This window comes from Ruditapes philippinarum, unplaced genomic scaffold, assembly GCF_026571515.1.
Source record: "Ruditapes philippinarum isolate M1 unplaced genomic scaffold, ASM2657151v2 ctg2353_1_1_1_1, whole genome shotgun sequence".
Lineage (NCBI taxonomy): Eukaryota > Metazoa > Mollusca > Bivalvia > Venerida > Veneridae > Ruditapes > Ruditapes philippinarum.
In genome coordinates, this window is record NW_026863362.1 from 85407 (window position 1) to 100001 (window position 14595).

At 33.3% G+C, this 14595-nt stretch overlaps 1 protein-coding gene and 1 long non-coding RNA gene across 2 annotated transcripts in view; both read right to left on the reverse strand.

The window, feature by feature from the left end:
- Nucleotides 1–14139, reverse strand: part of LOC132721917 (superkiller complex protein 3-like) — a gene marked incomplete at its 5' end in the record, with an annotated part of 47300 nt that extends 33161 nt beyond the window's left edge. The window contains 1 exon segment of the mRNA XM_060706296.1: nucleotides 13996–14139. Within this exon segment, the coding sequence (XP_060562279.1) occupies nucleotides 13996–14139 (144 nt within the window).
- On the reverse strand, nucleotides 221–8299 carry LOC132721915 (uncharacterized). The gene is made up of 2 exons (XR_009624542.1): nucleotides 8222–8299; nucleotides 221–7001 (listed from the first exon to the last, which is right to left on the reverse strand). It is a non-coding gene; the product is annotated as an uncharacterized LOC132721915 (long non-coding RNA).
- Nucleotides 14140–14595: the final 456 nt, after the last annotated feature.

Below are 14595 nucleotides of genomic sequence, written 5' to 3' on the forward strand. Positions count from 1 at the left end.
GCAATAATTGAGATATTTGACTTTTAAATAAACTTAAACCAACGCAGACGCGGACGCTGGGTTACTACAATAGCTCTCATATTTTTCAAATAGTCGAGCTAAAAACTACCAAGTCATGGTTGAGACCATATAGTTATTCCATATATAAATATATATGTATATATCATGGAAAACATTTCAAGATGTTACAATGGATTGTAGTGTATAACAAGAAAATCAGTGTACTTTAACTTTAATCCAATAATCATACAAACATCTGTAAATAACTGGAACAAAATATTTCTTAAATAAAACCATACAAAACAAGAGGGCCATGATAGCCCTAGATCGCTCACCTGACTTATCAAACTCATCCAAACAATTACCTAGACAAACATTCTGACCAAGTCTCATGACAGGTGAGTACTACAGTGTTAACAAGGATTATCCATATTTGAGCAGTGCCACCTTGTTTTTTACTCAGGTGACACATATTCAAACTTGACCTAGAAATCATCAAAACAAACTGTCAGACCAATTTCCAGGATACTTGGAATGAAACAGTAGCAACAAGAGTGTTAACAAGATTTTTCTATTTTTAGCTCCGGTGACCTAGTTTCACATGCGATTTCGAACTCATCCAAGCAATTACCTAGACAAGCATCCTGACCAAGTTTGATGATAATTGAGTCGAAAATGTGACCAGTAGAATGTTAACAAGGCTTTTCCATATTTGGGCGGTGTGACCTAGTTTTTCATCCAAGATGACCCATGTTGGATCTTGACTTAGAAATCATCAAAACAAACTTTTAGACCAATTAACAGAATATTTGGATCACAACAGTAGCCACTAGAGTGTTAACAAGATTTTTCTATTTTTATCTCCTGTGACCTAGTTTTTCATCCGAGATGTCCCATGTTCGATTTATTCCCAGCAATGACCTAGGCAAGTTTCCTGACCAAGTTTGCTAACAATTGAGTCAAAATTGTGACCACTAGAGTGTTAACAAGGTTTTTCTATTTTTAGCTCCTGTGACCTAGTTTTTCATCCGAGATGACCCATTTCCGAACTCATCCGAGCTATCACCTAGACAAGCATCTTAATCAAGTTTGATGATGATTGATGCAAAAATGTGACCACAAGAGTGTTAACAAGGTTTTTCTATTTCTACCCCAGGTGACCTACTTTTTCATCCAAGATGACCCATGTTCAAACTCATCCGAGCTATCAACTAGACAAACATCTTGACAAAAGTTTGATGATGACTGATGCAAAAATGTGACTGCTAGAGTGTTAACAAGGTTTTTCTATTTTTAGCTCCGGTGACCTACTTTTTCATCCGAGATGACCCATGTTTGTACTCATCCGAGCTATCACATAGACAAGCATCTTGACCAAGTTTGATGATGATTGATGCAAAAATGTGACCGCTAGATTGTTAACAATGTTTTTCTATTTTTAGCTCCGGTGACCTACTTTTTCATCTGAGATGACCCATGTTCAAACTCATCCAAGATATCAACTAGATAAGCATCCTGACCAAGTTTGATGATGATTGATGCAAAAATGTGACTGCTAGAGTGTTAACAAGGTTTTTCTATTTATAGCTCCGGTGACCTAGTTTTACATCCGAAATGACCCATGTTCGAACTCATCCGAGCTATCAACTAGATAAGCATCCTGACAAAGTGTGATGATGATTGGGTCAAAAATGTGACCACTAGAGTGTTCACAAGGTTTTTCTATTTTTAGCTCCTGTGACCTAGTTTTTCATCAGAGATGACCCATGTTCAAACTCATCCAAGCAATTGACTAGACAAGCATTCTGACCAAGTTTGATGATGATTGGTTTAAAAATGTGACCACTAGAGTGTTCACAAGGTGTTTCTATTTAAAGCTCCTGTGACCTACTTTTTCATCAGAGATGACCCATGTTCGAACTCGTCCGAGCTATCACCTAGGCAAACATCCTGACCAAGTTTAATGATGATTGGGTCAAAAATGTGACCTCTACAGTGTTCACAAGGTTTTTCTTTTTTTAGCTCTTGTGACCTAGTCTTTCATCCGAGATGAATCATGTTCGAACTCATCCATGCTTTCAACTAGATAAGCATCCTGACCAAGTTTGATGATGATTGAGGCAAAAATGCGACCGCTAGAGTGTTCACAAGCAATTGTGGACGGACGACGGACATTCACCGATCCTTAAAGCTCACCCTGAGCAAGCTCAGGTGAGCTAAAAACCAAAAACTGATGATGACAGAAAGGGTATCACTTTATGCCTATAAAATTTTTTTTGCTCAAGTGATTTTTTTTCAAAGAGCTACATGTGAAATTGCTGCCAAATATACATAAATAAAATCTATTTCAAAGCTGCATGCATTCATATAAATATATTTAAAAAAAATCAAACTTGATTAAATAAAAAAAAAGTTCAAGGATAGCCCAAACTTGTTAATTATAAAAAAATATATATACAGAATATTATGTTGTAGTAGCTCTCTGAGGCTTTGTATTTTGCTATGAGCAGCGGTGGGAAATTGATATCTTGTGAGACCAAAGGGCGAGCTAGATAACAATTTTCCAACATTGCAAGTAGAAAAATGCATAGCCTCAGAAAGCTACTACAACATAATTTTCCTTTAATAATATACCTTTTCGTTTGAAGTATAAATGATTTTCATTAATTACACTTATATAAGAAATTTCAGAAAAAGAAATGTAGCTGTCAAGAAATAAATTATGACTGACAGATGAATACGTAATTTGTGCAAAACCAGCTACACCTTTTATTATTTTGGTTGCCATTTCCATATACTATGTTATACACAGCTAAGATCAGAACCAACATTAACAAGAACCGGTTGAACCGGGTGATGCTCCCCGAGAAGGTTCTGGACACTGGAAAGTATAAAAAAAATGAACAAAGGGCAAAAACCCCAAAATTAGGCAAAGCGGAGTTATGTTTTTTTTTTGCACTGCACTTCTATTCAATTAGATCTTTCTATCTATAAAATTGCCTGATGATATCAGAGTTATGTCCAAGGTAAAATTCAAAGTGTAAAAATGAATAAGGGTAATAACTCCAAAATTAGTCCAGGCTTTCTTTAGGTTCTTTAAGCATTGCAGTTCTATCCAATTATATCTAGCTACCTACAAAGTTTCATGTTGATATCTCTAATAGTTTTAAAGTTATGTCTCGTACAAAAGTCAAAAAGTAAAAATAAACAAAGGGCAATTACTTCAAAATAAGGCAAGGCAGAGTAATAATTCTTAAGCACTGCTTAGAGTAATGTCCCGGACAAAGTTCAAAGTGTCAAAATGATCAAAGGGCAATAACTCCAAAAGTAGGCAAGACAGTGTTACAGTTCTTGTGCACTGCAAACTTACTCAACGATATCTATCTACCTACAAAGTTTCATGTTGATATCTCTTTTACATTGAGAGTTATGTCTTGGACAAAGTTCAAAGTGTAACAAGAGCCATGTCAACATGGCCATCCCCCGCCGAATGTGTTTGCTCATTGGAAGAATGTATATGTAGTAGAGCAGAATAATTCCATTTTAAGAGGTCTTTTGGTAATGAAAACTGATGGCTATAGTGATTACAGATTTGAAACCTATGTGAATACTGATGGCTGAAAATAACAAAGGGCAATAACTGAAAAATAATGCAGGGTAGGTTATCATTCTTGTGTGCTGCATCCCTCCTCAGTAAAATCTATCCACCTATGAAGTTTCAAGTTGATACCTCAAATACTTTTTGAGAAAAAAATTGAATTGAAAAATTAAGTATGAAAAATAACAAGAGCGATCAGTAATCACATGTGTCGCCTCATAATGGCCAATTTCATGTTGGGACAAATTTTGTGACAGACGGACAGACAGACGGACAGTGCACAACTGGACTTGGTACTGATCAATCATGTAAAGTTTGGATAAAATTGCACCAGTAGCTTATGAGGAGTAGTCCGGACAAGCTTTTGCGTATCTGGCAACACACAGAAAAAAACACCTTTTTATCAAAGGGCCATAACTCAGCCAAAAATCATTCAACCGGAAAACCCGTGCAATATGCGCAAGGACTTGAGCTACAGATCAATCCTGTAAAGTTTCATTGAAATTGCATAAGTGGTATAAGAGAACTAGTCCGGACAAACTTTAAAAATAAAAATTATTAAAGGGCCATAACTCTGACAAAAATCATTGAACCGGAAAATGTTGACAATATGCACAACTAGACTTGGTACTGATCATTCCTGTAAAGTTTGGATGAAATTGCACCAGTAGTTTATGAGGAGTAGTCCGGACAAGCTATTGTGTATCTGGCAACACACAGAAAAAAACACCTTTTTATCAAAGGGCCATAACTCAGCCAAAAATCATTCAACCGGAAAACCCTTGCAATATGCGCAAGGACTTGAGCTACAGATCAATCCTGTAAAGTTTCATTGAAATTGCTTTAGTGGTATAAGAGAAGTAGTCCGGACAAACTTTAAAATTAAAAATCATTAAAGGGCCATAACTCTGACAAAAATCATTGAACCGGAAAATGCTGACAATATGCACAACTAGACTTGATACTGATCATTCCTGTAAAGTTTGGATGAAATTGCACCATTAGTTTATGAGGGGTAGTCCGGACAAGTTTTGTGACGGACGGACAGACGGACAGACAGACAGACGGACAGACAGACGACGGAGAAGTGATCCCTATATGTCGCCACTACTCCGTAGAGGCGACACAACAAAGGGCAATAACTCAAAAATTATAAAAGGTACAGTTATCATTCTTGTGCAGTGCACACCTCCTGAGTGAGATCTATGCACCTATGAAGTTTCATTTTGATATCTCAAAGGTTTTTTGAGTTATGCTCTGGACAAAAATTAATTTTGAAAAATAACAAAGGGCAATAACTCAAAAATAATGCAGGGTAGAGTTATCATTCTTTAGCACTGCACTCCTCCTCAATGAGATCCATCCACCTATAAAGTTTCAAGTTGATACCTCAAATACTTTTTGAGATAAGCTCTGGACAAAATAGCATGAAAAAAACAACAAAGGGCAATAACTCAAAAATTGTATAGGGAAGAGTTATTATTCTTGCGCACAACATTCCTCCTCAATAAGATCTATCCTTCTATGACATTTCATGTTGATATCTCAAACACTTTTTGAGTTATGCTCCACTCAGGTGAAAAATAAGGTATGAAAAATAACAAAGGGCAATAACTCAAAAATTATGAAAGGAAGAGTTATCATTCTTGTGCACTGCACACCTCCTGAGTGAGATCTATGCACCTATGAAGTTTCATGTTAATATCTCATAGGCTTTTGGAGTTATGCTCTGGACAAAAATCAATTTTGAAAAATAACAAAGGGCAATAACTCAAAAATCATGCAAGGTAGAGTTATCATTCTTGTGCACTGCACTCCTCCTCAATGAGGTCTATCCACCTATGAAGTTTCAAGTTGATAACTTAAATACTTTTAGAGATATGCTCCGGACAAACATTTCGGACGGAAGGTCGGACGGACGGAGACTATTTCTATATCCTCCGCCGAATATTTTCGGCGGGGGATAAAAATAAACAAAGGGGGATAATTCAAAAATTAGGCAAGGGAGAGTTAAGGTTCTTGTGCACTGCTTACCAACTCAATGAAATCTATCTACCTACAAAGTTTCATGTTGATACCTGTTATAGTTTTAGAGACAAAGTTCAAAGTGTAAAATAAAGAAAGGGGGATAATTCAAAAATTAGGCAAGGCAGAGTTACGGTTCTTGTGCACTGCATACCAAGTCAATGAGATCTATCTACCTACAAAGTTTCATGTTGATACCTCTTATAGTTTAAAGGTTATGTCCAGGACAAATTTCAAAGTGTAAAATAAACAAAGGGGGATTATTCAAAAATTAGGCAAGGCAGAGTTACGGTTCTTGTACACTGCATACCAAGTCAATGAGATCTATCTACCTACAAAGTTTCATATTGATACCTCTTATACTTTTAGAGTTATGTCCCAGACAAAGTTCAAAGTGTAAAAATAAACAAAGGGGAATAATTCAAAAATTAGACAAGGCAGAGTTACGGTTCTTGTGCACTGCACACCTACTCAATTAGATCTATCTACCTACAAAGTTTCATGTTGATACCTCTTATAGTTTTAGAGTTATGTCCCGGACAAAGTTCAAAGTGTAAAATAAACAAAGGGGAATAATTCAAAAATTAAGCAAGGCAGAGTTAAGGTTCTTGTGCACTGCACACCTACTCAATGAGATCTATCTACCTACAAAGTTTCATGTTAATACCTGTTGTTGTTTCAAAGTTAAGTCCCGGACAAGAAAAGGGGATGGACGGACGGACGGACAAGGCGGCGACTATATGCTCACCCGAAATTTTTTGGGGAGCATAAAAATAGTCCAGGCCTTTCATATATGGTACTGTATTTGTCTCTAACATAATACAGAATTTTCTAACCGTTGAAAACTATTTGCGCTTCAAGATAATCCTGTGTTTTAGGAAGAAAATTTATTGGTATATAATAAATGCTGTCATTGACATTTCTTATGCTTATATTTATTATATGTATTTCTTGCAATCCTATTTATAGCTACAAATTCTATGAATTAAAATAGAAAATGAAGGTAGCATGCAGACGGTGTTGATATTGTGTGATAAAATTTTAAAGATCATTGGAAATCATCCCAGTAACCGAATACTCTAAATGACCGAGTACTCGAGTATTGATTTTAGTAATTGTTGCCATCCCTAAAAAAATAAAGTACTTGACAAGATCAACTAACATCTAAATAAAAAACTTTGAAAACAGAATTAATTATTTTGAAAAATTCACTCTGAGCTGTATTATTTAAAATGGGTGTTCAAACACATTGAAAACATTGATAATTCATTTCATGTTCTTGGTGATGAAGTGGTGCCTCAACATAGTTATCACTGCAATCTATCTTCCCTCATAACTCCTACTATTACTGTATCTGTCAAACAAGCATCTCTGTTTTCTGAAATAGAGTTTTGAAAAAGTTTATTGCTGACCGAGATATTCCATACTTGTATGTTTACTTTTTTTCAGCATCTTTCTGTTAGAATTACTCTGATTTATAAAGGTATAAAACCAAAAAATGCGCGACCAATGCCAGAGCTCAACCCCTCTGATCAGATTTCACAAACGAGCATCTGAGTAGAATCACCGCCTTTTTTTAAAGCTAGCTGGATTGCTTTCTCACATTAAAGAATCCATATTAAATATAATAGAACATTGATAATTGCTACACAGTCTCTTTGTAAACATAAAATAAGCATGTTTTGTGTTTACATAAAGTAGCTATGTAATGTTAAAACACCACATGCTATAGTTGGTCACAATATAAATATATCGTGTTGTTAGGAAACTGACAGTTTTTTTAAGAAGGACCAAATTTTTTTTTGTCTCGTAAGAAGGAACATGGCTTCCAATGCATAGTTAATTCATTCAAATTAGACATATTCAAAAAGAATTGCATAGAATTCAATACATTTTCATGATTAAAATATTTTACTGATGAGCATAGTATATCTTTAAAGGTAAGTGGTTTAGGTGAATTACTTTGACTATGGTCACCCCAATTAAATCTATTTATTTGCTTAGTAACACAACTTTTTAAAGTCATATAAATTTGTAAATGTGAGTGATTCTGATAATCTATATACAGCTAAGTCGAGATGAGATGATTAGGTTTTACTGACTGCTTACTACATGAAGTCACTATTTCAATGTCAAATGCCTTGAGGTGAAAGGAATGAAAACTTGAATTTCAAAATACAATTTAAGTGAATTACATGTCACAAATGAGCCATGTCATGACAAAACCAACATAATGGGTTTGCGACCAGGATGGATCCAGACCAGGTTGGTCTGATCAGGATCCATGCTGTTCGCTTACAAACCTTATTACAAGTAGAGAAACTGATAGCGAACAGTATGGATCCTGATCAGACTGGGCGGATGCCCATTATGTTGGTTTCGTCATGACACGGCTAAAATGTTTTTGCTATCGACTTTTGTTCCTAAATTAACAACAGATTGCATAATGAAAAGATATTGAAATAATTAATATACAATTGGCTCTAAGTGCCAAGCTTACAGATTTTAAATAAACCTTGAGCCCTGTGTTGGCCTTTAAACATGTCAAACATTTAGAAAGTATTTATTAAGGAAAAGTGTATACAAATAATCATGTACCTCTTCATTATATGCCCATGACATTGAAAAAACATTGTGTCATCTGTTTACTTCAAGGTTAGTCACATTGACAGTATCCAGAGCTGCATTACTGTTACTGGTACTGGTACTGCAGTACGTACTGCAGCGATTTTGCAAGTACTGGTACTGATACTGAATTACTCTTACAAAATTTTGCTACTACTGGTACTGGTATTGCATTACTGTCTTAAAAAGTGGTACTGCTACTGCAGTACCCAGTACTTTTGGTTTTGATAAAAATTAAAAATAGCATCAATTTTTCTCATAGAATAAAACTGTAAATTACATTAACTATATTTTATTTTTGTGAAAAAGTAAGTTATCAAATCTAAAGATAATTTGCTGCAATATTCCTTCAAATGTTAACATAGAGCACCAAAGACTTTAAGTAAAAATTAAATTAAGATAAACAGACTCAATAACTCTTTACAGTACCCTAAAATATCCTTATTAAAATCTTTTATTACTTTGTATTTACTAGTAAAAGAGCAAAATAAACACTAATTAATTTCTTCTATTCTAAATAATCCCATTTCAAGTGAAAAAGCACCATAAAAAGTTGTTATTTACTTTGTTAGAAATTGAACAGAGGTGTGAAAGGCAACAAAAGACTGTTGTATTTAAATGAAAGATGTTTGCATTGTATTTATACAGTTGACTGGTTACTAAACAATTAGATATGACATGAATATATGTTGTAAATATTGTTTGTAAAAGTATGTTAAAACTATAAAGTTGTAAATATGTTATGTTAACTTTAAAGTAAATTATGATTTTATTTCTATGCTGAATAATACTTGCAATTATTTGTTTGACACTGTATTTATTCAAACATTGATGAATGTATAAAAGTAATGGTACTGATACTTAATTACTTCACCAAAAAAATTACTGGTACTGCAGTACCGAGCTAAAATCTAGTACTGGTACTGGTAATGGTACTGCATAATTTGCCAAGTACTGGTACTGGTACTTAAGTACTACACTCTTAGTACTGATGCAGCTCTGACAGTATCACATTTTAGACTTCATCTCTCGTGATTCCATTCATAAAAAGCATCCTCAAAATGGGTCCTCTTAATTTCACATTCATCAATCTGACAAAAACCTCCTGGAAAAGAAGTTAGAAACATATGCCACTAATTATGTCAGTTAATGTCAAATAAATACTTTGAGAAACTATTTGGTCAAAAAATTGTAAATATACAAAGATTTTCAAACCAAATATATATATAACAATGAACATTTCCTTTTTTTAACTTTCTAACATATATAATGTATGGTCTTACTTGAAGAAAAATGGTTTGCCCGTGTGACCGAAAAGGGATTAAGGACCATTACTATTGTTTTTCCTTTTGTTTATTAAAGGGCCAGGCCCCCATACTCTATTGTTATGGAATGAATTCTATTGTTCTCTTTTGTCATGCTACAGTAAGATGGATATATATATCAAAGTCAGAAAAAAGCTAACATGTTTTTACCTTAATGGCCTGTATAATTATGTTTCACAGCTTCTCAGCAAACAACCAACTGAGCCACAATTGAAATCTAACAAACAAGCCTTTATTCACAACCTGAAATAAAAACTTTTCCTAATCAATACAATAGTTCTTTTAATTTATTACATACTTCATTGAAACATTAAGAAATATTGATTTAAAGTAAAATGCTCATTTTCATTTCCTGTATTTTCAATGTAATTATTCATTTTTCATTGCGTATTTTCACAAGTGTCTCCTAAATTTAGCCTATACACAATAGACTGTAAAGAATAATAGGGCAATTTCTTTATAATTTCAAGTATTTATAGTCGAAACAGTACTTTTTAAAGGCATATATATGGGTAAGTTGAATGTTGCATGTCCAGATATGATTGACTAACAATAATTATTGTAAAAGTGAGTAATAATTGTCGGAATCATAGCTCAATCGGTAGAGAACATAGCTCGAGGTTACCAGATTTCAAAAAAAAAAAAATTATAAATTTTGTTCTGACATGTCAGGAACAACTTAGACATGTCAGGAACAACTTGAAATTTAAATGAGTTTTTCGTTTGATTGATTTTTGTTACCTATCTTACTTTTTCATTGAAGTATCTTTACCTTCTTAAAAATTATGCCCAAATCTCATTTCTTTCTCTTTTTTTTAAACTTCTTTTCATGAATTTAATAACTTACTTCACTAGTAAGTCAAATGATTTATTATCTCAAACAATGTAATTACATGTAGTATAAGTTTTATGGAAATAATGTGGTTAATCACTTGCAGTTAATCAAGGCTTGACAAATCCACTTGTCCGCTCATAAATGATAAATACGAGTAAAAATGACTCTGGACAAGTTAATCTCCCAAAAATGCCGTCCTGCAGGACGTGTGAAATTTCTAGCATAAATTAATCAAATTTCAATTCAATACTTTTGAAACCATTTTTCAAGTTTTACTAGTAGGACAGAGCACAAAATAATTCCCCTGTGTTTGATGGGCAAAACTGATGTTGATTTGTTGAATGCAACGCTTAATTCTGTCTGATTCAATTTTGTAAAAAACTTACTAAAAGCCCGTGCGGCGATTCCAGTATGTTCCACAAAATTTTTTTTAAAATGTCAGCAATGCAATATTTTGTCAAATGTTTACCAGAAAGAAGTAAGTTAAACAGTGTCTTCAAAAAGAAAAAATTGTCTTCAAAAAAGAAAAATGAGTCAGAACATGTAGGAAATTTATATTTTTTAAGCATTTTTTTTTGTTGTTGTTTTTCGTTTTTCAATCCCTGATATATTATTTTGTAGTATTTGCAACTATTATCTATTCTATTTGTAATAGAACAGCATTTTTCCCTTATAAAACTATTTACATTCCCAATAAAAAAAGACAGCAAATTTTCAAATGTTTATTTTTAAAGTCCCAAAATTACTGTCAAAATGCCCATCCAAAATTGGCATATATAAAATGGATGATTCACTATTGATAAGTGATATGTGATAAAAAACCAAGTATAAACTACATCTGACAGAGCAATAATTTGTACCTAGTTTCATTTTATACTTCTGAACATTATTTATGTACATGTACTCATTTTTTTCACTCCAATAAGAAATCAATATATTATGCATGGTTTAACTTTAAATGTGTATAAATATTATGCATAATTCTCATGTCTCCCTGGATAAAATTCTAAATTAACCATGTGGCATGAATACCTGTCAGTTATGTAGTATCAATTTGAGTCAAAACGCATTTTTCCAAAAAAAAATTGTACTGGTAGCGTTATAGATGTTACACAGAACTAAGCAAATGTCAGGGTTTTTCAATGCTAATCCCAGTGTAAATATAATTATAACCTTACTTCAAATTTCTTAAAATGAGGGGTGAAGTGTCTGCAAAAAAGGGCCTAGGTGAAGTGTCTGGGGGGTGAAGTGTCTGTAAGCCGAGGTGATGGACAAGGCAAGACATGTTCGATTTTTTTTAGCTTATTATGAAGTTGCAGTACATGAGAGACTGGCACATGATGAATCAGCACATAAATAAAACAATCTAGTGTTCTGTGGTTTCTAAGTGTCATACCTCAGCTCTTTTCCTTATTACAATGAAATTTTTACATGATTGTTATCCACCGCTGGTTTGTTTTAAGCAGTGAATGATAGGTACCGTTTCAGCAGATTTCGCAAAGAGGGTACAAATATTGGATTATGCACCGTGGATCCAGTTTCATTCTTTGAGAAAATTAATAAGACATCATATACTAACTTGTATATTTTTTATTTAAAAAAAGCTGTAAGGTAAGCATCAACAATATGTATACGCTAGATGTAAATAACTCACCTCCAAAAAATATATAAAAAAAAAATGGGTCAAAAATGTCTGGGTAGGAAATGGTTTGAGGGAGGACTTTCAAGGGAAGGAACTGCTAAAATTATAAGGTCAATTCAGTACAAAAAAGCTTTACCCGATAATGGCCTATTGTGAAGAAAATTTGTAAAAAATACAGCTTTTGATTGCAACTTAAATATCAACGTTATGAAATATAAACAATGAACATCAGTCATCTTGAATAACGTTGTATTTAAAGTCATATCCGGTATTAAGTCCTTGTTACTTGTATTTTTTGTAAGCAACCAGAATCGCCAACGATTTGACTACGATTTCGCCACTGTATAAATGGATAAATGCAAAACAAGCAAAGTTATACAACATTTAGGTAAATGGGAGATAAGGTTTTTGTAATATAAAACTTACAACTCGTTTTAACACGTGGAACTTCTATATAAACTTCTCAATCTTTCACGGATGAACTTGTAAACAATGGCGATTGCGGTTAAAATGACGTTAGGGCGAAAATAGTTCGTATTCATACGCATGCATTGTTTTTCTTAAATCTTTCACTTATGAAGCATTAGGCCCTATAAGCTTTAAAGTTAGCTGATCTGAAATCCGTATTCCATTACTTGCTAAATTTTTTTGAGTTCTATGACACTTAATTAACTTGTGACTACATGTAATTTGTTATTATATTTATGCAAGTACTTTGGCTATGATCGACCGCTGGCGTAGTAATTTATTTAAAATCGCGTAAAGCAAAAATATACCATACAATTTTAAAAGAACGATTGCTAAATTTAGTACAAAATTGGCCCAGTCAATTTTAAAAATAGATAGGGGAACTATGATTTTGGAGTTACTGGCGAAGTTTTGGAACCTATTTTGCTTAGCGTAAGGTAGCTGACTAATTGTGTTCACATCATAGTAAATCTGAATTTGTCGTTATTACATTGGGGGCATGCGCCCCCAAAAATAACATATGTTAACATAAATTCCAAGACCAAGGGAAATAAACCCCAAATAGTCCGAAGAGTTATAAACCCTTTTCACACAAATGTGTTTTAATGATAAAAAATATATATTTGAAGTTTTAAATGGGGTACCCCTTAAAAAAGTAAAAAAGTTTTAATATTTCTTTAAAAAAAATCCCTTTTAAAAAAAAAATCTGTAAAAATTGCTTCAAGAGTTATGAACATTGTCACATAAAATGTTATTGATGATAATGAATAAGTATTTGAAGTATGAAGTAGATCCCTTTGGAAATAAATAAGTTACAGTAAAAAATAATATTTTTTAAGGAAAATTTTAAGTTCAAGGGGAAATTAATCTGAAAATATTGGTGCTAAAGTTATGAACCTTGTCACATAAGATGAGGATGATGATAAGGTACATATATTTGAAGTATGAGGTTGATTCCTTAAGAAATAAAGAAGTAACAGTAAAAAAATTGTATTTTTTAGGAAAATTCTAAGTTCAAGGGGATATAAATCTGAAAATATTGGTGCTAGAGTTATGAACCTTGTCACATAAGATGTGGTTGATGATAAGGAACATATATTTGAAGTTTGAAGTTGATACCTTAAGAAATGACAAAGTTATAGTGAAAAATATTTTACTGCACCAAAACTTTAATCTGAAATCTGGAAGCGGACGCCGAGCCGAGTAGGACAGTTCTCCATATACTTCGTATAATGGGCTAAAAATAACTAATACTCTTCTGGAGGACACGCCCATATGAGCAACCGGTGGGTAGTATAATTAAACTCAAACACACACTTACTTGTTGTGTTTGACCTACTTGCCATATAAGCCTTTGACAATTTAACTTGTGGTGTTTGACTTGCCTGCCAGGCCAGCCTTTTACAACTTTACTAGTGGTGTTTGACCTACCTAGCATGTAAGGTTATAACAAATTTTCTAGTGATGTTTCATTTACCTGCCAAGCTAACAATTGTGTATCATCAGAATCTATAGCACGCTTGTATGCCTTCAATGCTTGATCATACTGTTCTAAACCTTCTGCAGCAACGGCAATCAGCACTAGGGCCATGTAGTGATTTCCATCCTGAGATAATATTGCCTATAAAATTATAAATCAAAGTGTATTGAACATACAGTACCTCTTTTAGAGAAGAAAAACATGATGCTAAAGGAATTGAATAAAAGTCAAGGTGTAGAACAGATAACATCATTGACTGTTTTTTGGATGAAAATGTGTAAATCCAGACCGTGGCATGGTTGGTGCAGCTGCAGATTTGTAGAGATTTCCAGAGTCCCAAGTTGTTACCTTTGTCAGGTTGTATATTTTTCATACCTTGTAACTTGACTACTGCATCAATTATGATTTATATACATGTACACTGTATATGGTCCCTTAAATTTTTACTGAAACATAGTAGAGTATCAGGTGTGAATAAATCTTAGGAAGAAATTACATATAAAGAAGTATTTACTACATATTGTACATATGTGTAAGAAACTTTCTTTCAATTCCAAGCTTTTTTTTTCTGCAAAATTCAATTAGCACTACATGTAA